Below are 23,792 nucleotides of genomic sequence, written 5' to 3'. Positions count from 1 at the left end.
ATATTGTTTTAAGAAGCCCTCCTGGATGCTCCTTACAAACTCTGCCCCGTCTAAGCCCCTGGCACTAAGTGAGTCCCAGTCAATATTGGGGAAGTTGAAGTCTCCCATCACCACAACCCTGTTGTTTTTACTCTTTTCCAAAATCTGTCTACCTATCTGCTCCTCTATCTCCCGCTGGCTGTTGGGAGGCCTGTAGTATACCCCCAACATTGTGACTGCACCCTTCTTATTCCTGATCTCTACCCATATAGCCTCACTGCCCTCTGAGGTGTCCTCTCGCTGTATAGCTGTGATACTCTCCTGAACAAGTAGCGCAACTCCGCCTCCCCTTTTACATCCCCCTCTATCCCGCCTGAAACATCTAAATCCTGGAACGTTTAGCTGCCAATCCTGCCCTTCCCTCAACCAGGTCTCTGTAATGGCAACAACATCATAGTTCCAAGTAGTAATCCAAGCTCTAAGTTCATCTGCCTTACCCGTAATGCTCCTTGCATTAAAACATATGCATTTCAGGCCACCAGACCCGCTGTGTTCAGCAACTTCTCCCCGTCTGCTCTGCCTCAGAGCCACACTGTCCCTATTCCCTAGTTCTCCCTCAACGCTCTCACCTTCTGACCTATTGCTCCCGTGCCCACCCCCCTGCCATACTAGTTTAAACCCTCCCGTGTGACACTAGCAAATCTCGCGGCCAGGATATTTATGCCTCTCCGGTTTAGATGCAACCCGTCCATCTTATACAGGTCACACCTGCCCCGGAAGAGCTCCCAGTGGTCCAGATAACAGAAACCCTCCCTCCTACACCAGCTGTTTAGCCACGTGTTTGTCTGCTCTATCTTCCTATTTCTAGCCTCACTGGCACGTGGCACAGGGAGTAATCCCGAGATTACAACCCTCGAGGTCCTGTCTTTTAACTTTCTGCCTAGCTCCCTGAACTCCTGCTGCAGGACCTCATGCCCCTTCCTGCCTATGTCGTTAGTACCAATATGTACAACGACCTCTACCTGTTTGCCCTCCCCCTTCAGGATTCCCTCTACCCGTTCGGAGACATCCTGGACCCTGGCACCAGGGAGGCAACATACCATCCTGGAGTCAGTTTTTGTACAGTGTGTACAGGAGGGTTTCTTGACACAATATGTGGATAGGCCGACAAGAGATGGGGCCACATTGGATTTGGTACTGGGTAATGAACCGGGCCACTGTGGGAGAGCACTTTGGAGCTAGTGACCACAATTCGGTGTCTTTCACTATTGCAATGGAGAGGGATAGGGCCATATGGCAGGGCAAGGTTTATAATTGGGGGAAGGGTAATTATGATGCGATTAGGCAAGAATTAGGGAGCATAAGATGGGAACAGAAACTGTCAAGGAACAAATACTGCGTGTCCTTGATAGGTATGTCCTTGTCAGGCAGGGAGGAAATGGCCGTGTGAGGGAACCACGGTTCACAAAAGTGGTTGAATGTCTTGTCAAGAGGAAAAAGGAAGCGTATGTAAGGATGAGAAAACAAGGTTCAGTTGGGTCGCTTGAGGGTTACAAGGTAGCAAGGAATGAGCTAAAAAAAAAAGGGCTTAGGAGAGCTAGGAGGGGGCATGAGAAGTCCTTAGTGAGTCGGTTCAAGGAAAACCCCAAGGCTTTTTACTCTTATGTGAGAAATAAAAGAATGACCAGGGTGAGGTTAGGGCCGGTCAAGGACAGTAGTGGGAACTTGTTCATGGAGTCAGAAGAGATAGGAGAGGCGTTGAATGAATACTTTTCTTCAGTGTTCACCAAGGAGAGGGGCCATGTTTTTGAGGATGAGAGTGTGATACAGGTGGGTAGGCTGGAGGAGGTAGATGTTCTGAGGAAGGATGTATTAGCAATTTTGAAAAACCTTAGGGTCGACAAGTCCCTGGGCCAGATGGGATATATCCTAGGATTCTTTGGGAGGCAAGGGATGAGATTGCAGAGCCTTTGGCTTTGATCTTTGGGTCCTCACTGTCCATGGGGATAGTGCCAGAGGACTGGAGAGTGGCGAATGTTGTTCCTCTGTTCAAGAAAGGGAATAAGAATGACCCTGGTAATTATAGGCCAGTTAGTCTTACTTTGGTGGTCAGTAAGTTAATGGAAAAGGTCCTGAAGGATAGGATTTATGACCATTTGGAAAGATGTAGCTTAATCCGGGATAGTCAACATGGGTTCTTAAAGGGTAAGTCTTGCCTCACAAATTTGCTTGAATTCTTTGAGGAGGTAACTAAGTGTGTCGATGAAGGTAGAGCAGTTGATGTCGTATACATGGATTTTAGTAAGACGTTTGATAAGGTTCCCCATGGTCGGCTCATGAAGAAAGTAAGGAGGTGTGGGATAGAGGGAAATTTGGCCAATTGGATAAGTAACTGGCTATCACATAGAAGACAGAGGGTGGTAGTGGATGGAAAATTTTCAGACTGGAGACCAGTTACCAGCGGTGTACCAAAGGGATCAGTGCTGGGTCCTCTGCTATTTGTGATTTTTATCAATGACTTGGAGGAGAGGGCTGAAGGGTGGGTCAGTAAATTTGCTGATGACACCAAGATTGGTGGAGTAGTGGATGAGGTGGAGGGCTGTTGTAGGCTGCAAAGAGACATTGATAGGATGCAGAGCTGGTCCGAAAAATGGCAGATGGAGTTTAACCCTGATAAGTGCGAGGTGATTCATTTTGGTAGGAAAAATTTGAATGCGGATTACAGGGTCAATGGCAGGGTTCTGAGGAAAGTGGAGGAACAGAGAGATCTTGGGGTTAATGTCCACAGATCTCTGAAGGTTGCCACTCAAGTGGATAGAGCTGTGAAGAAGGCCTACAGGGTGTTAGCGTTTATTAACAGGGGGCTTGAGTTTAAGAGCCGTGGGGTTATGCTGCAACTGTACATGACCCTGGTGAGACCACATTTGGAGTATTGTGTGCAGTTCTGGTCACCTCACTATAGGAAGGATGTAGAAGCATTGGAAAAGGTGCAGATGAGATTTACCAGGATGCTGCCTGGTTTGGAGGATAGGTCTTATGAGGAAAGGTTGAGGGAGCTAGGGCTTTTCTCTTTGGAGCGGAGGAGGATGAGAGGCGACTTAATACAGGTTTATAAGATGATGAGGGGGATAGATAGAGTGGACGCTCAGAGACTGTTTCCTCGGGTGGATGTAGCTGTTACAAGGTGGCATAACTATAAGGATTATATGATGTGGAGATGCCGGCGTTGGACTGGGGTGAGCACAGTACGAAGTCTTACAACACCAGGTTAAAGTCCAACAGGTTTGTTTCGATGTCACTAGCTTTCGGAGCTCTGCTCCTTCCTCAGGTGAAGGAAGGAAGGAGCTCCTTCACCTGAGGAAGGAGCAGCGCTCCGAAAGCTAGTGACATCGAAACAAACCTGTTGGACTTTAACCTGGTGTTGTAAGACTTCGTACTATAAGGATTATAGTTATGGAACTATAAGGTTCAGGGTGGGAGATATAGGAGGGATATCCGAGGTAGGTTCTTTACTCAGAGAGTGCTTCGGGTGTGGAATGGACTGCCTGCTGCGATAGTGGAGTCGGACACTTTAGGGACTTTCAAGAGGTTATTGGATAGGCACATGGAGCACACCAGAATGACAGGGAGTGGGATAGCTTGATCTTGGTTTTGGACAAGGCTCGGCACAACATCGAGGGCCGAAGGGCCTGTTCTGTGCTGTACTGTTCTATGTTCTATGAACCGTCAGTTCTGTGGAAGTTCATGACAATCCCACATTGGATTCTTCAGTCGTGGGAGAGGATCTACAGGAAATTATTCAATCACTTACACCTTGGATATCCTTGAATAGCGAGGAGCCTACAATGAAGCACACAGTGGAATACAGAATGAGCTTGGCTGTTACCACATGGGCCAACGGTTAGATGCTCTTCGAGATATTTGACCTCAAAGGACCTGAATATCAGGTACTGCGCAAAACTAAAATGAACTGAGCCAAGTACAAAAATTAGTTACTAATTTCAGCCAATTAACCTTGAAATCATTGGTTGTTTATAAACAGATGTCATAACAGCAAACCTGATAGCCTCTTCAGATAACCTGTGACCTATGGAGTATGATCTACCATTCCTTGCTGAGCTCAGAATATGAGGGGCATTGGTGTTGCTGTATGGAACATGCTCCCTTTACAGGCAGTGTCAACATCAAGTTATTCATAGTTAAAACTATCGATGAACCTCCTTCAACTCTGGAAGCAAAGCAATTGTACCCGAGCCTGCATACTCGTATTCAATTTTAACCAGTGAAGCAGCAGAAAATCTTAGCCTATTCGTCGGTGATCTGCAGTCACGAGTATAACTCACATGTTCCGACGTCAGCTGCAACACAATTGAGCCTTGGGTTAGAAGGTCATAACTTCAAGCCCTATAATTTAGGCTGACACTTCAATACAGTACTGATGGAGTGTTGCACTGTCAGCGGAATTTTGGATGACACTTTAACTGAAAAATGTACTCCCTCAGGTGCATGTAAAAGATCCCATAGAACTATTGGAAGAACAAAGGGGTTCAATGAGTGTCCTGACTGTTTATCTTCAAACACCAGCACGTAAACAGATGATGGGGTCATTTGTCTCATTTTGTAAGGGCCACGAAGAATCCAGCACGAGTTTTAAGGATACAAAGTAATAACATTTATTTACTATAACATATATACATAACAGTAGCAGTAACTTCCCTTGCTACATACTCCTTCCTGCTGGTTCCTGAACTGGCCAGCTTTATTTATACTCGGAGTTTATTAGTGGTTTCTCCGCCCCCCTCATTGGGGAAGCTCATACTCCCACAGGATTGTGGGATAGTCATTAGTCCCCAGCCAATGGTAAGTAGGCAGGTTATAACATCCCTCCCCCCTAAAGTCCAAGGAATCCACCGAAGACCCTGGCGAAGGAGGGCGTCGGACTCGTTTGGCCGCAGGCCGGACATCATTTGCACGCGGCGCTGGATCAGGCGTGTAACGAGATGGAGACCGGCGCTTCCGTGATGAACGGCGCGGTTGTACATCCACGGCCCATGGACCCGAGGATTCCCCCTTTGATGCATCCTGTGTCTCCATCTCGGAGTCAGAGTCTGCTGCCTCCGTCATGTCAGCGTCTCTATCTCCATTCGGTCCCTTAACGACCTGCGCAGGCTTCGAGTGAGGCACCAGTGGAAGATTGCGAGGACTACCTTCCCTTGTCTCTGGTCTCTGCGGCTGTTGAAATGAGCTCCGGGGGCGGGGAATCTTTTGAGGGGATGGTCTTCTGGACCGAACGTGGTCTACATGTTTTCGCTGGAGACGACCCTGGGCTTGCACTTGGTAAGATATATGGCCCGTTTGGCGAAAGATTACACCAGGAACCCATTGGGCACCATCAGCAAAATTCCGAACGAACACTGGGTCACCGGGCGCAAACTGCCGAATCGGCCAATGCTGAGAAAATCCCTGTCCCTGCCGTTCTTGTGTGTGGCGTACTTTTGCGCCAATGTCCGGGAAAACCATACTAAGGCGGGTGCGAAGTCTCCGGCCCATTAGGAGTTCTGCGGGAGCTACCCCAGTCACTGCATGGGGGGTAGTCCTGTACGTAAACAAAAGGCGAGCCAGTCTCGTGTCCATTGATCCGGAAGGCTGCTTCTTTAGGCCTCTTTTGAATGTCTGCACTGCGCGCTCTGCCAATCCATTTGAAGCCGGGTGGTATGGGGCAGTGCGGATATGGCGGATGCCGTTCATCTTCGTGAACCTCGCAAACTCTTCACTCGTGAATGGAGTGCCGTTATCCGTGACCAGCACCTCGGGGAGGCCATGCGTACTAAACGATAAACGCATCTTTTCAATTGTTGCGCAGGACGTTGTCCCCTGCATCTTATGCACCTCTAGCCATTTGGACTGGGCATCAATTAGTAGAAGGAACATGGATCCTTGAAAAGGGCCTGCGAAATCTGCATGCAAGCGTGCCCAAGGCCGCCCTGGCCATTCCCAGTGATGTAGGGGCACGGCCGGCAGAGGCTTCTGATGCTCCTGGCAAATGGAGCAGTTTTGGGCCACCTTCTCAATGTCGGTGTCGAGGCCTGGCCACCAGACATAACTCCGGGCCAACATTTTCATTCTGGTCACACCTGGATGCCCATTGTGCAAGTCTGATAGTATCAGCTCCTGGCCTTTTTTCGGGACAATCACACGCATCCCCCACAAGAGGATGCCGTCTTCCACGCTGAATTCTGACAGCTTGGAGGAAAATGCCCGCAACTCGCCTGGGAGCTGTCTATGCTGCCCACCATACAGGACTATGTGCCGAACCTTTGACAGGACTGGCTCCGTCTGGGTCCACTCACGGATCTGTGATGCCGTGACAGGCAAGGTGTCCATAAAATCTAGGGTTGCAACCACCTCACCGGTCGTGGGGGTCGACATGGGGCCGGTCGATAAAGGCAATCGGCTCAGTGCGTCGGCATTTGCTATCTGCGTACCTGGTTTGTGCTCCAGAGAATACCCATATGCAGCAAGCAACAAAGCCCAGCGCTGGATCCGTGCAGAAGCAATGGGCGGTATTGGCTTATCCTCTCTGAAAAGTCCCAGTAGGGGCTTATGATCAATCACGATAGTGAAATGGCGGCCGTACACTTACTGGTGGAAGCGTTTCACCGCAAAAACCACTGCCAGGCCCTCCTTCTCGATCTGCGTGTACTTTTTCTCCGCTGCAGTCAATGTGCGGGAGGCGAAAGCTATCGGTCGTTCGGCCCCGTTCTCCATATTGTGGGACAGGACGGCCCCAATACCATACAGGGATGCATCACATGTGACGAGCAAAGGCTTTCCAGGATCATAGTGGGTTAGTAACCTAGACGACGACAATTGTTGCTTTACCCGCCGGAAAGCGGTTTCTTGCGGCTGACCCCAAACCCAGGTGTGATTTTTCTTTAGCAGCAGGTGCAAAGGGGCCAGCGTAGTTGCCAGATTGGGGAGGAACTTCCCGTAATAGTTTATGAGACCGAGAAAAGAACGAAGATGCGAAGTGTCAGTCGGGGCGGGGTCATGTTGAATTGCACGCACCTTCTCTGCGACGGGGTGCAGACCTTCGCGGTCCACCCGATAACCTAGGTAGACTACTTCCTTTGCCCGGAATACGCACTTTGTGCGACGTAAACGGACTCCAGCCTCCGAAAGGCGTCTAAGGACAGCCTCCAGATTTTTCAAATGTTCCTGCTCCGACGTCCCTGTAATCATCCATCTAGGTAGACAGCCACAGGTGGTAAACCTCTCAAAATGCCCTCCATAACACGTTGAAAAATTGCGCAGGCAGAGGATACTCCAAAGGGCAACCGTGTATATTCATACAGGCCCCGGTGTGTATTAATCGTTACATATGGTCGGGAGGCAGGGTCCAGCTCCAACTGCAGGTAGGCGTGACTCATATCTAATTTTGTGAACGAGAGTCCACCTGCAAGTTTCACGTAGAGATCCTCTATGCGAGGCATTGGATATCGGTCGAGTCGGGAAACCGTATTCACTGTAAGTTTATAGTCGCCACACAAGCGAACTGTGGCATCTGGCTTCATTACAGGTACAATTGGTGCTGCCCAGTCAGCAAAACGGACGGGCCTGATAATACCCAAACTCTCCAAACGAGTGAGCTCCCCTTCTACCTTCTCGAGCAAGGCGTAAGGCACTGAGCGCGCCCGGAAATAGCGCGGCGTGGCTCCTGGTTCAACTTGGATACGGGCTACGACCCCTTTTATTTTCCCCAAACCAGGCTGGAATACATCTGGGTATCGTCCTAGCACCTCAGTCAACCCTTCAGAAACTGTTTGAAGGATATGCTGCCATTGCAACCGCAAATGGCGCAACCAGTCCCGACCCAACAGGCTGGGCCCATGGCCGCGCACCACGATAAGTGGGAAACGCCCCTCCTGGCTTCCATAGACAACAGGGGTCATTGTAGTTCCTGCAATGTCCAGTGGTTCCCCCGTGTAGGTGGCCAACCTGGCCTGTGAGTCGGTTAATGTAAGGGTCTGTATACCCTGCTTGATGCGGTCGAATGTCCTCTGGGCGATCGCGGAGACCGCTGCGCCAGTATCCAACTCCATCTCAAGCAGGTGGCCATTGACCCGTACTGTCACCTTAATGGGGGCCACACAGGGAGCTGCCACACAATGCAGCTGCAGGCAGTCGTCCTCCGTCTCCACGTCCTCAGGAGTAGTCGCCGCAGGTTCATCCACATGGAAGGTACGGCCTCTGGGCTGGTCCCAGTTATGGCCCCTGGGCTGGTCCCAGTTTCGGTCGGAACGACGGCGCCTCTGGCGCCCCCAGGGCCGCCGTCCGCGACGGGGTCGGCGCCTACAAGTCTGACACGGACATGGCACCTCATCCATTGGCTCTGGAGAAGGCTCCCTTCGGGGAGGAATGTCCGACAGCCACTGGCGTCGGTCCGGACGTTGCCTCGCCCAAGGTACCGCAGGAGTGCGGGGGGGATGTTTTTGGATGGAAGGGATTGCGCCCCAAGGCATGCACTTCCATTCCCTGTAGCTCCTGTACTCCTCGCTCTGCGCTCTCTCGGGACAATACTATTTGAATTGCCTGTTGAAAAGTCAATGTTGGCTCCGCTAACAACTTTCTCTGGGTGGCTGCATTGTTAATACCGCAAACCAAACGGTCGCGTAACATTTCTGACAAGGTCTCACCATAGTCACAGTACTCCGCAATCCTGCGTAGCCTGGATAAAAAAATCGGCAAGGGATTCTCCAGGGGGTCCTCTCAGTGGTATTAAACCGGTAACGCTGGGCTATCGTGGACGGGGTTGGGTTAAAATGTTGCCCCACTATATTCACAAGTTCATCAAACATTTTGGTGTCCGGTACAGCTGGGTACGTAAGGCTCCTAATCACCCCAAACGCATGCGGGCCGCAGGCGGTGAGCAATATGACCACCTGGCGCTCGTTTTTGGTGATGTTATTTGCCCGGAAATAGTAACGCATCCGTTGTGTGTACTGGTTCCAGCTTTCCAGCGCAGCATCAAAAACATCCAAACGTCCGTACAGAGGCATGGTATAATAGAAAACAACTTCCAACCTGTATCCAACAAAAATCCAGGGAGGTGGCTTCAGCAGTGTAGACAGTTATTCACTTTAACCTTCGTCGCCAGTTTTGTAAGGGCCACGAAGAATCCAGCACGAGTTTTAAGGATACAAAGTAATAACACTTATTTACAATAACATATATACATAACAGTAGCAGTAACTTCCCTTGCTACATACTCCTTCCTGCTGGTTCCTGAAATGGCCAGCTTTATTTATACTAGGAGTTTACTAGTGGTTTCTCCGCCCCCTCATTGGGGAAGCTCATACTCCCACAGGATTGTGGGATAGTCATTAGTCCGCAGCCAATGGTAAGTAGGCAGGTTATAACATCTCATTACTGTTTGAAGGAGCTGGTTGCACACCGATTCATTGCTACATTTCCCAACTTTGCATATTTTTGAAGAGTGCTTCTTGTAAAGTGTTTTTGGGATATCCTGAGGTCACGAAAGGCATGATACAAATGCAAGTTCTTTCTTTGTATATGCAGACTTGAACTTTCTAGGACAAAGCTGCCCATGTGATTGGCACCCCATCTCAACATTTACTCCCTTCACCAATTCACGCTTGGCAGTCTGTACCAACTACAAGATGCACTGCAGCAACTCGCCAAGGCTCCTTCGACAGTACCTTCCAAACCTGACATCTCTACCACTAGAAGGGCAAAGTCAGCAGACATGTGGGAACACCACCACCTGGACATTCTCCTCTAAGCTGCTCACCATCCTGATTGGAAATATATCAGCCTTTAATTCACTGTCACTGGGTTAAAATCCTGGAATTCCCTCCCTAACCGCACTGTGGGTGTACCTACACCGCATGGACCGCAGCAGTTCAAAAAGGTAGCTCACCATCACCTGCTCAAGGGCAATTAGGGATGGGCAACAAATGTCGGCCTAACCAGCGACGCGCACCGCTCATGGAATAATTTGTATATGATCAAGTTTACTCTCTCAAAAGCAATCCCACAGCACCATTTGAAGAGGAGCAGGGAAATTGAGGCCAATGTTTGTTAACTAATAGCACTTAAAGAAAATATCTGATCATTGTGTGTGCAAATCAGTTTCTGTGTTTACACTGTAATAGGTTGGGATGCCCTGAGGTGATGGATGCAAAATAAATCCAAAATCTTTCATGGCCAGTTGGGAAATTAAAGAAAAAATACTTTAACAGTGAGCTGATTTTACTTCCATTTCCTCTATTGTTTTCACTTTGTCAAATCATTTAGTTCTTCCAAAGGAATATGAATTTGAAGGTGACAGAATATTCAGACAATTCAAATCACACAAGAAATTACAGAACTATCTGTTGAATAGCACAAACATTAAATATGTAAATAGAACATTAAACCGGTTTACAAAGTGAAAAATAAGACTCTTTTGATTGGCTGAAAAATAGTCCCTGTAAAAGGCAACCAATTCAGAGTCGCATTCTGAACCAGTGTGGTTGGCAATTTTAATGAACGTGGACATCTTAGTTCTGGTCCAACTGAATTGCATCATTTCAACTAAAGATTAAAATAGTTAAATTCATATGGTTTCTAAATTAGTCAAACTGGCTAATGAAAGGAACGACTTGTTGGAGTTCCTGCAGGAAGCAGAAGTGTGAGAGAAATTTGCATTTTAGCCCCTTTTCCCACAGTCTCGGGTCAGCCCAAAGCACTTTATATCCAATTAAGTATATTTGAAGTGCTAACCCTGTTGTAATGTAGGGAAAAAACAGATAATTTGTGCATAGCCAAGGTCCCATAAACAGTAATGAAGTGCATGAGTAGATATCTGTTTTTATGAAGTGATATTGGTTAGGGGGTTAAAAATTGATCAGGAAACCAGGTAGAACTTCTCACTCCTTCTCGTTTTCAAAATGTGCCGAAGGATCTTTATAGGCTGGGAGGAGTGATGGGATCTCTCTTTAACATCCGATCTGAAGGACACTACGTCTGAACATGTAGCACTCTCTCCACACTGCACTGAAGTGCCAGCCTAGATTATGTGCGCCAAGTCTTTGATTTATACCCATGACACAGCAGGGGTGCTAAGACTGAGGTCTGTTTGGCTTTTAAATGGTGGTGCAGTGGATTTTAAGAATAGACAGGTTAAACTGGCATCTACCAGGTTGGCTGTATTAAAGTGCATTATTCTGTACCTATGACCACAGAGCAGATGCACATGGATAGAGAATGTTGGCGGCAAAGGAGGCACCTAAGTGATGCACCATGGACTGCAATTTGGGAGATTTGAAAGGTGTCCCCTGTTTGTAAGCATCCCGTGTACTGTAAATTGAAGGCAGCTGTTACTTGGCCACCATCACTACCCTTGAAGGTGCTTCCAGGCCTGGCTGCAAGAATCTGCAGAGTTCTGTCACAGCACCCGAGGGGGAGTTACAGTCTCTTCTGCAGATACAGTAAGGGTCCTTCCTGTTTACTCCCTTTAGTTTGCTGTTCTTATTTTTGATCCATAGATGATTAATAGATATGTATCTTTAAGTCAAGCAGGATTAATGGACATGTTTCTTGAAGGCCAGCAGCCAAATTCAAAAGTTACAGAAGGGATCACTCTGCAAGTCTGCTGGTTTAACCAGAGGTGTAGACTTGTTGGAACCAGAGAGAGAGAGAGATGTGTGGGACTCTGATTGATTGGCTGGTGGCCAATTAATTGGCCCAAAAGGTCATGCTCTGTAGCGATTGGATCCTATCCCTGTGGAATGCTAGAGTCCCAAGGAGTTTCAGTTTGATTCTGGCAACACAGGACGCAAGGTCCTACTACTCTCTCCCCAGAAAGGCTGTGACTGCTGTATTTCTGAACTTGTAGACATAGAATAAATCTACTTCAGGAAAACCATTACAAGATGCAACCAAAGACCAGAACTTACAATATCTCTCCAGAAAGGCTGTGAGTGCTGTATTTCTGAAACTGCAGAGACCTGAATGAACCCACAATTAAACCACAAACTGAAAGCAAGATTTGAGGAGGAGTAAAGTATTGGAAATCACCATCTGAAACAAAGAAATTTTTTTTTCCCCCTTTCAATTATGATGTTTTAACCCCTTTTCACCCCTGTGTTTTTCTGTCTTGTGTGTACATATAGAGGCCGGGGGAGGGGGCAAGTTAAAGTGGGGATTAAGAATTAGATAATAGTTAACCAGTTGTATTTACTGCATATTTCATTATAGTTCTTTTTTATAGATAAACAGGAATTATGTTTACATTTACAAACCCGATGACTGTAATTACTGGACAGCCAAAGGCCAAAGACTTTGGCGATTTTTCTAAGAATTATTGGTTAATTCACTTGTGTTGTGACCCAGGGTCAAGTAGTGCAGGAATTGACTGCATACTAGCCCAGGGTGCCACAACAATACATGTGCTTGACTTTGTAAATCTAGATAGTGTTTCATACTCTAAACACAGATGGTCTTGATAGCTTCAGGTGTATGTGTCTCCTCTGTCCCACTGCCTCCTCCAGAACCTGCTCAGGGAGAGGGGTAAAATACGGAAATATAATGTCAAGTTGGATTTCTGTATAATTTGTTATGGGCACGGTTTAGAGAACACCAAAGTGTATCATGGAGTTCACCTGACCCACAACTTTTAATAGATTTTGGTTATGGGGAGCACAAGGGCCTACTCTACAGGTGTGATGCAACAGATATCTAAAGTACTTTTAAAACAAAATAATGTTTATTCTATGAATCCAGTTAACATTTTATTAACACACAGTAAACATCTTAGAAACTATCAACTCAAATACTCCCCCCAAAGAATACAGTACTCTATAAGTAACCCTTAATCTTTCCTACAAACATCCATAAGACAAATACCTTCTTTAACAAAGATAGCAGGTTTTAAATTCTCTACTGAGAGTAGTTATCACTTTTAAATTAGCAAGTGTTCTGAAGATATTCTTTACATGCAGAGAGATCAAAATTACACCTTGTTTGGCTGGATGCAGTTCCAACTCTGAAAACGAAAGCAAACACAGTCGCTGCCAGCTCAAAAACGAAAGTAAAACAGACAGACAGCCCAGTTCTACCCACACTCTGATATCACTGCTGCTATTTGATAAACACCCATTTCTTAAAGGTACATCTACTACAGCTATTTGATAAACATCCATTTCTTAAAAGTACTCTCACGTGACAAAATATATATATTTGTGTGTTAAGAAAGGTAAAAAGGGTTGCAGTTTAATTTAGGTTTTATGAACGTTGGTGCCTGGGTGTCTGGATAGTCTTGTGACAGAAAGGTTTCAGGTCTTTTGGGTTTGTTTGTACATATACATTTTTAGAGGTTTTACAATCCCTGAAGTTAAAATGATGGGTTAAAAGAGATTGAACGTTTAGTGATTTTAAAAACAAAACAAAAGATAAAAACATTTTTAGTGCTGTCTCACGACAATGGTCGAGGGACACAGATGCAGGAGAGACAGGAATTGAGAGAGGCAGTGGTTCAGTCTGTGTCAAAGAGAGAAATCAGGAATTTTAAGCTCACTGAGGAGGAGAAAAACTATAAGGCTATTGTGACACTAGTTAGAACAAAGAACAAAGAAAATTACAGCACAGAAACAGGCCCTTCGGCCCTCCCAGCCTGCGCAGATCGAGATCCTTTATCTAAACCTGTCGCCTATTTTCCAAGGATCTACTTCCCTCTGTTCCCCGCCCGTTCATATATCTGTCTAGATGCATCCTAAATGATGCTATCATGCTCGCCTCTCCCACCTCCGTTGGCAAAGCGTTCCAGGAACCCACCATCCTCTGCTTAAAAAACTTTCCACGCACATCTCCCTTAAACTTTCTCCCTCTCACCTTGAAATCGTGACCCCTTGTAATTGACACCCCCACTCTTGGAAAAAGCTTGTTGCTATCCACCCTGTCCATACCTCTCATAATTCTGTAGACCTAAATCAGGTCCCTCCTCAACCTCCGTCTTTCCAACGAAAACAATCCTAATCTACTCAACCTTTCTTCATAGCTAGCACCCTCCATACCAGGCAACATCCTGGTGAACCTCCTCTGCACCCTCTCTAAAGCATCCACATCCTTCTGGTAATGTGGCGACCAGAACTGCACGCAGTATTCCAAATGTGGCCTAACCAAAGTCCTATACAACTGTAACATGACCTGCCGACTCTTGTGCTCAATACCCCGTCCGATGAAGGCAAGCATGCTGTATGCTGAATAATCAGTCATAGGATTTGGTAATCAGTTTAGTAAAGGTGCTACTGAAGGATTGAGTTTAGAGAACTTGTTTGTTTCCTCTGTGGTTGAAGAAACAGCGAGTTTAGAGTGTGGTTTTTGGGTGTCTCGGGGAGATGCACGAGTTGGGTGAGAAGCATCAAATGAATGTTCAAAAATTCACTCGAAGAAAACTGATTGCAACTGTGGCAGTCCCAAGGAGGAAGCCTTTGCATCAAGCTAGTGGTAACTCTTCACTGGTGTATGTGTCAGTAAAGATATTGCTGGGGTAAAGGAACAGCTGCAGTACATGTGGTGTACGTACAACCTCACTGTTGTTAAGGAGAGATGTTCCAACGACAATGAAAGTACACAAGATATAGTTAGATGGCTCATCACCACCTTCTCAAGGGCAGTTTGGGTGGGCAATGAATCCTTGCGAGCAAAACCCACATCCTATGAATAAACTTATTTTTTAATTACATGAAAAGGAAACAAGAATGGAAGCCCCAAATAGCAATTACCCAAGCTGTACATGTTCTTTCAATGTCACAGCATGTCAGGACCATATTAAATGGTGACTTACTTTCGGGATCAAATATTTTATAGTGGTGCCCTCATCTGATGTGCACATTTGTCATGGGAGATCTACTAGGTACATGAACATGAACACTTCACACAATGCAAAGCCATTTACATAGGACCTTATCAGAAATAAAAGCTTGCATTTATTTAGTGCCAACCCCAGGTCATCCCAAAGTATCTTATAGCCAATCAGGTACTTCTGGAGTATAATCACTGTTCGAAAGCCGGAAATGAGACAGCCAATATATGCACAGCAAGATCCCACAAAGAGCAACGTGTTAATGACCAGATCATCTGTTTAAAGCAATGTTGGCTGACACATATACATTGGCCAGGGAGGAGGAGAATTCATTTTCTTCTTCAAAGATGATAAGATCTTGGTCTCCACCCAAGAGGGCAGGTGGGGGTCTCAGTTAAGTATTTAATCCAAAAGTAGCACTTGCGATAGTTCGGTACTCCCTCTGTGCTGCATTGAAATATCAGTCTAGATTTAGAGTGGGCCTTGAACCCACAACTTTCTGACTCAGACAAGAGTTTAACTGCCTCCAAGTACTTTACACACCAAAAGTAGTTTTGAGCGAGGATTGTTGGCAAAGACACTAAGAACAGCCCATCCTTCATCAGGCGACATAGCTGGATGCCTCATGTGCACCTGTACAGGGCGATAGAAGTGAATCTCACCATCTCTAACAAAACATTATGGCAGCTTCCAAACAGAAATCCTCAGAAATGGAGAAAGAATAGAAACTATATATGGAATTCTATGGAAACGATATTAGGTAGTAAAAATAACATTTAAATATAGTTCCGTTTGCATTGGGAAGTTTCATGCTAAAAGATACATGTCTGGTAGCCATGTAATATACTCCCCCAATTATTTTACTCCCCTTACTGAACAAATGACATCCCACTTCTGTGTTGCATTCTGTGAAATAGCATTTAATACCACTACAGTTCCGAGTGATGGGAAGTGATTTTGGAGGCTTGCCAAACATTTAACTACTTTCTCTCTGTTTGTAGATGGCAACATTACTTTTCTCTGCATTTATAACAAAATAACAAAAAGCAGGAACATACTCAAAGCAGTGACTCAGCTCGAGATTCAGATTGCAGCACACAGATAAATTCAAGGCCCACTCTCATGGTTTACAACAACTCCTGACCTGTCAATATGTAACTATGGTCCAGCCCAATCCATCCTGCATCTTGCTCTCAGGCCCACTTGCCCATCTTTGACCTGCTGCAATGCTCCAGTGATGCCCAACACAAACTGGAAGAACAGCACCTCATCTTCAAATCAGTCACATTACAGCCTTCTGAACTCAACATGGAGTTCAACAACTTTAGAGCGTGAACTCTCATCTCCAGCTTTACCCCTTTTTGTTTTTTGATTCTCTTGGCTTGCCCCAGGGATCTCCTCTCCCCCACAGCTCACTTGTTCTTGAGATCTGCTTCTACTGAGCATTGACCTTTATTCTTCAATTAACATATTCCGCTATCTTAACATTATGCCACCTTTAGCACTTCTTCAGTCCTTAATGCCACCAGTAACATCCCCTTTGTCTTAAGTCCATGACATCTTTGTCAATATCTCCTTGGCTCCGACCTAGACCTGACCTTTCATCCTACCCCACTCCCCTTGTCCATTGCATCCCTATAGAAGGATCATATGGACTTGAAACATTAACTCTGTATCTCTCTCCACTGATGCTGTCATGCCTGCAGAGTTTATCCAGCATTTTCTGTTTTTTATATCAGTACCACCTTCAAGGGCAACAGAGATGTGCAATAAATGCTGGCCCAGCGAGCGACACCCACATCCCATCAATTTTTTTTTTTTTTAAACAAGGAAAACTTCTTCTGTACTTCTATATTGTGCACAACAGCGGCTAGGTCAAGGATGAGTGACAAGGAAATTATGAAAAAAGAAAGGCTGACATTTATATGCTGTTTTACCACCACCTCAGGACATCCCAAATCACTTCACAACTAATTAATAATAATCTTTATCAGTGTCACAAGTAGGTTTACATTAACACTGCAATGAAGTTACTGTGAAAATCCTCTAAGTACTCTTTGAAGCATAGTAAACAACAGCCAAAAGTATGCACAGCACAGCCCTACAAACCACAGCATGACAATAATCAGAAAATCTGATTGAAGGATAACATTTTGGAGAGCATCACTGTTCCTTTTTCATCCACCTGAAAGGGCCTCAGGCCTCATGTTCCAACTGCAAGACAGCCCGTACAACAATGCAGCATTCCCTCAGCATTGCATTGATATGTTAGTCTAGATTCTGTGTTCAAGTCTTTGGTGTTATACTTGAACCTACGACCTTTTGGTTCAGAGGTGGGGGAGATGTCCTTGAGCCACAACTGCCACCCCTCAATAAAAAAAACCCACTTTGGTTGGGAAAGAAAATAGCATATCGCACTAACGATTATATTCCAAATGTAATGTAGTCTATGTATATCATGTGCAATTGTAGAAGCATGGATTAAACACCAAACACTAGAAATTACATGGGAAATAGGGATTAAACAACAGATGTGCTCAGTTCTTTGTCATTTATCCAAGTAGTTTGTTTACCCACTATATTCTAACATATTTTACTCACTGTTACACTACTCCACTCTTAAACAATTGTTTATTTTTATTCATTCATAGCAGTGCTGCAAAGGCCAGCATTTGTCATATGGGGCGGCGCAGTGGCTAGCACTGTTGCCTCACAGTGCCAGAGACCCGGGTTCGATTCCAGTCTTGAGTGACCATCTGTGTGGAGTTTGCTCATTCTCCCGTGTCTGCATGGATTTCCTCCCACCCGGAGGTTTCCTCCCACAATCCAAAGATGTACAGGTTAGGTGAATTGGCCATGCTAAATTGCCCCTTAGTGTCCAAAGATGTGCAGGTTAGATGGGGTTATGGGGATAGGACAGGGGAGTGGGCATGGGAAGGGTGCTCTTTCAGTAGGTCACTGCAGACTCGATGGACTGAATGGCCTTCTTCTGCACTGTAGAAATGCTGCCCCTAATTGCCGTTAAGAAGGCGTGCTAAGCCATTTCAATGTCAATCAGATTGCTGTGGGTCTGGAGTTCCACCTGGGCATTCACTCGAGTATATTACGAGATGGATTGTTATATCAAGAAGATGGTGGCATTGGACTGGTAATCTAAAGGCGCCAGGCAAATGTTCTGCAGACATAGGTTCAAATTGATTAATAGATCTAGAATATAAATCTGGTCTCAGTGACATTGTTGTAAAAAATCCACTTGGCTCACTGATGCCTCCCAGAGAAAGAAATCTGCCACCCTCACCTGGTCTGGCCAACATGTGACTCTAGACCTACAGCCATGTGGTTGATTCATAACTGTCCTCTGAAATAGCCCAGCCAATGACGCCCACATCCCGTCTAAGAATAAAGGTGTTTTTTTTTAAACAATCCAGTAGTTTCATTGTCACCATCACTGAGACTAACATTTAAGTAAAAATAACTCCGGATTTGCCTATTGAATTCAAATCTCATCCGCTGCTGTGGTGGGTTTTGGGCAGGCAACTTTGGAGCTTTAGTCCTTTAGATAGCCCAGAAACATGACCACTGCCATGGATAACCCAGTAACATGACGACTGTTCTTCATTGTAAAAGTTGCTGCTTTTGTTAAAATAATCTAAGTTTTTTTTAAATCACATTGCAATTGGATTCAACCACCAAGAACACTTCCAATAAAAAATAATTATTGACAAGTTGCCAAATATCCCGTAGCTGTGGCATTTTTCAAAATTGCAAATAACAGATACATGCTGCATTACTGGGTTAGCCAGGCAGCAACAATACACAGGCTGAGATCAGCAGGGCCACTGAAGGTACTAATCATTCACATACACACATAACACAAAGTTCACATTTTTTTTCACCACCCTCTACTCCGATTCAGTTCAACCATCGCCACTTCATCTGTCTCAAGTTTTGCTGCCGAAGATTTTTTTTTTAATTAAAGGTTTGTCTCACTGCATTTTAAAATGTTGAGACTATTTTTATACCAAGTATGGAGTTCCACGTCCTTAAGTTACTGAAGCCAAGCGTGAAGCGAGAGTTTTTATGACCCTGTTACTGCTGACAATTTAAATACGATTTTAATAATTGGAATATAAATTCTGGAGGTTTAAAATCACAATCCAACAACCACGACACACACACTCAACGACTCAAGTAAACATACAGACACATGCAAAGTGTTATAAATGTTACACTGAATTGTGTACATTCGAAATGACACCTTTTATCTTAAACGGGCGAGTTTTCTATTTGCTGCCGGTGAGGATTCTTCAAGTGTTTGCACTCCACATCGAGCGCGGTACTGGGGAGCTGAGAGCGTGCAGGGCCACAACCACATCGATTATTGCAGTGAAACCGACACATGCATTGAAGTTCCGCTGGAAAGGGAACTGGATAGCTACTGTGTTAAACTTTCTGCTCGTGTCTGTGCAAACTGCAGCAAAGTCCAAGGTGGTGAAGTGGGAATAAAGCGACTTTCTCTCCCCTCTCCCCCCCCCCCCCCCCCCCAGAAGATACCAGATGCGTTTAAGATTTTCAGTGTCTATAGCCCTGTATTGTGAAGTTTGGATTTCACTGAACGGGAGATTGGAGCGCCTCTGAAAGGGGGCGGTAGGATTAGAGTTAGGACACCTCACCTTAAATGCGCGCGTTAAAAGGAGTCGCGGAGATAGAAAAAAACACAAACTTGTAGTTCTCAAAAGAGAGCGAGAATGAGAGCTGAACTCCCCGGACGGGGCTGAGGGAAGTGAAAGAGCGGATTCCATTAAACTGTAGGTGGCCTGTCAGGGCTCGGAGACACTCCTGGTGTACTGCTGGGAGTTGTTCACAGTACACCTGGATTCCTGGCTAACTCCCTTTACATGAATCTGTGCGGGGTACTTGTTGCTTGCCATTTCAATGTCATTTCTGAAACACACGGACTACAGTGCAGTCTCTATCCACTAGAGGTGGATCAGTGAAGGTAGACGGCGCTAAAATTGGGAATTAGCACATGCACACTTACACTTGGATAGATTTGACCGGTGTTTAATAATGAATTGCCACAAATAAAACAATAGATTACACCAGCGCCCTCAAAATCATTTATTGCAAATCAGAGAACGTATTTATATTCTTAGGAACAGAAACTTTCACAGAGTTCGGGGGGGGGGAGTTACATATAAAAGTTGGTGGGTGGGGGCAAAAGCTGGAGCAGGGTTGGGGAGAGAGAGAGGCAGGAACGAGGAGACGGAGACAAGAGTCCAGAGCCCGAGTACAAAGAGGCCGGACCTCCAACACTCTCTACTCACCTGTTCGGAGAGTCCGTCTATGTCTCCGGGAGGGGAGGAGGCCATTTTTCTGATCTTCACTCTCAATCCAATCAATTCTCTCTCTCTTTCTCGTTTCACTTTCCAATGAAGATTTTTTTTCCCCTCCTCCTGGGGACAGTGAGGAGTGGAGACAATCCTTTCCAAAACCCTCCGACACTGTGCTCAGAGATGAACAGAAAGGGAGGCAGTTCTCGCCCAGGTCGCAATAGTGAATCAGGACATGTATTGCAGGTAAAAAAAATCACACGGTGACGCCTCTCTCTCTCTCTGGCAATGGAGCAGTTTCCAAACTAGATGGCAGCAAACTGATCAATGCGAGTGAGCAGGATGACTGACTAGTATACACTGGGTGCGCTGGAATGAACCAAATCTCTCTCTCCCCCTCGGGGAATCCCAGGAACTCCTACTGACTGACTGGGAGTGAAAGTGGACATCGGATTGGGCACTAGCTCCAGCCCAGTGCTGTACGTGTCTGTGTAATGCTGGGGTTTAACATACACTTTTGATAAAAAGTTATCCAGACTCGAAACGTTAGGTCTCTCTCCACAGACACTGTCAGACCCGCTGAAATTGTACAGCATTTTTGTTTAAAATCCACCACTTCCTTTCACCTTATCCAAATGCTTTATGTGCAGACAGTGCTCCAAGTGATTGAAATGGCGAATCCCCTTTATTTGGCTACTTGTGGTATTGGGCAGTATTTATGAATGGATTGATTTGAAGTGAGCAAAGTCATTGCCTGGGTTCTGCTGCAGAGTTCACTCCTTCCACATCCACCTGTTGCGAAAGGTTATCCTTGAAATCTCGAAGCCCTTGTCGACTCCACTTTTTAAAAGGTCCTGCATCAGCCGAATGAAATAAACCCGATATCTCACACTGGGAATTTCCAGATCTTAACCACACAGACACCCCCGCCCCATCAGAGTTGTCGCCAGTCCGAGATGTTAGTCTATGTCACTGTTGTCCACATGTGGCTAATTCGGCCTCCAGATGTGGTTCATTGCACATCTGACCAGTCAATAAAAAGTGAGTAATAGCTGCTGTTTACATGGTGCATATGTGTGAATTTTAACTTTTAGGTGGTGTGTATATGTGAATTTTAACTTTTAGCTGGCATATCTAGGTGAGCTGTAACCTTTTTTGTGTGTTTATTGGTAAAAATGGTCCAACAAAATTCTAATCGTGGGAACTTTTGAGTGCTTCTGAGTGCTTCTTGGCCACTGTATGTTCTATTCTCTAAATTAGTGAGTTCAATTTTCAACGTTACCACCGAGCAATATCTTCAATGTAAACCCTTTATACTTCATTCATGTTATACCCCTACCCAAATATACTCTTATACAGCCTGCCCCTGTACATACTCCTTCCACCTACCCCAATACACACTCTTATTCAGCCTGCCCCTGTACATACTTCTTCCACCTACCCCAATACACACTCTTATACAGCCTGCCCCTGTACATACTCCTTCCACCTACCCCAATACATGCTCTTATACAGCCTGCCCCTGTACATACTTCTTCCACCTACCGCAATACACACTCTTATACAGCCTGCCCCTGTACATACTCCTTCCACCTACCCCAATACACACTCTTATACAGCCTGCCCCTACACATACTCCTTCCACCTACCCCAATACACACTCTTATACAGCCTGCCCCTACACATACTCCTTCCACCTACCCCAATACACACTCTTATACAGCCTGCCCCTACTCATACTCCTTCCACCTACCCCAATACACACTCTTATACAGCCTGCCCCTACACATACTCCTTTCCACCTACCCCAATACACACTCTTATACAGCCTGCCCCTACACATACTCTTTTACGCTTACCCCAATACACACTCTTATACAGCCTGCCCCAATACAGACTCTTATACGCCTACCCCAATATACTCTTATATAGTCTGCCCCCATACACACTCTTATACATGGACACCAATACATGGTCTTATGCACTTACCCTAAAACAAACTCTTATATATCTACCTCAATACACACTCTTATACACCTACCCCAATACACATTCTTATACGCCTACCCCAATACCCACTCTCATATGCCTACCTCAATATACTCTTATACAGCCTTCCCCAATACACACTCTTATGCACCTACTCCAATACACACTCTTATATACCTACCCCAATATACGCTTATACAGCTTGCCCCTATACACACACTTATACAGCCTTCCCCAATACATACTCCTATACAGCCTGCCCCTGTACACACTCCTTTCCGCCTACCCTAATACACACTCTTAAACAGCCTATCCATATACACATTCTTATACACCTACACTGATACACACTCTTATACACCTATCCCAATATACACTTGTACAGCCTGGCCCTATACATACTCTTTCACGCCTACCCCAATATACTCTTATACAGTCTGCCCCAATAAAGACTCTTATACGCCTACCCCAATATACTCTTATATACTCTGTCCCAATACATACTCTTATGCAGCCTGCCCCAATACACCCTCTTATACGCCTACCCCAATATACTCTTATATAGTCTGTCCCAATACATACTCTAATGCAGCCTGCCCCAACACACCCTCTTATACACCTACCCCAATATACTCTTATACAGGCTGCCCCCATACACACTCTTATACATGGACACCAATACATGGTCTTATGCACTTACCCCAAAACAAACTCTTATATATCTACCTCAATACACATTCTTATACGCCTACCCAATACCCACTCTCATACACCTACCTCAATATACTCTTCTACAGCCTTCCCCAATACACACTCTTGTGCACCTACTCCAATACATACTCTTATATACCTACCCCAATATACGCTGATACAGCTTGCCCCTATACACACATTTATACAGCCTTCCCCAATACATACTCCTATACAGCCTGCCCCTGTACACACTCTTATGCACCTACCCCAATACGCACTCTCAATCGCCTACCCCAATATACTCTCTTCTACACCTACCCCAATATACCCTAATACAGCCTGCCCCTATACACACTCTTATACAGCCTTCCCCAATATACACTCTTATGCATCTACCCCAATAAACACTCTTATACACCTATCCCCATACGCACTCTTATACAGCCTGCTCACATAGAGCCAGGACAACCACAACGCCTTTAACTTAAAATATCCTGAGACTCTTCACAGGGGCGTTGTCAAAGCAAACCACCGGAGGAGATATTGGGTCAGATGGCCAAAAGTCTGGTCAAAGTTTTGAGGATAAAGAGGGAAAAAGGTTTGAGGAAGGAATTTCAGAGCTGAGGGCCTGGGCGGCTGACCACAATGCCCCCAAATAGTAGAGGATTTAAGAAATTGTAGATTCTCAACCCTCCTGAATTCTAAGGCTGCAGCCCAGATGCTTGTAGGCCTGGAGGAGATTATAGAGATGAGGCAGGGAAAAGCCATGCAGGGATTTGGAAATTAAAATCAGATTTTTAAAATTGCTTGATCAGGAATCAGTGCAGGTCAGCAAACACATTAATGATCTGGAAGAAGGAACTGAAGGCACTGTTGCTAAGTTTGCAAATGATACAAAGATCTGAAGAGGGACAGGTAGTATTGAGGAAGCA

The 23,792-nt window shown here is 45.5% G+C and overlaps 1 protein-coding gene across 1 annotated transcript in view; it reads right to left on the bottom strand.

Annotated features, from left to right (window-relative positions):
* Positions 1-20,521, bottom strand: part of ank3b (ankyrin 3b) — a 1,101,178-nt gene extending 1,080,657 nt beyond the window's left edge. The window contains exon 1 of the mRNA XM_072478848.1: positions 20,173-20,521. Within this exon, the coding sequence (XP_072334949.1) occupies positions 20,173-20,217 (45 nt within the window). The 5' untranslated portion in view covers positions 20,218-20,521. The remainder of the gene's footprint in view (positions 1-20,172) is intronic.
* Positions 20,522-23,792: the final 3,271 nt, after the last annotated feature.

The sequence above is a fragment of the Scyliorhinus torazame genome, chromosome 16 (assembly GCF_047496885.1).
Source record: "Scyliorhinus torazame isolate Kashiwa2021f chromosome 16, sScyTor2.1, whole genome shotgun sequence".
Lineage (NCBI taxonomy): Eukaryota > Metazoa > Chordata > Chondrichthyes > Carcharhiniformes > Scyliorhinidae > Scyliorhinus > Scyliorhinus torazame.
The sequence above is the reverse complement of the archived record's forward strand: the minus strand, read 5'-3'. Positions and strand labels throughout refer to the sequence as shown.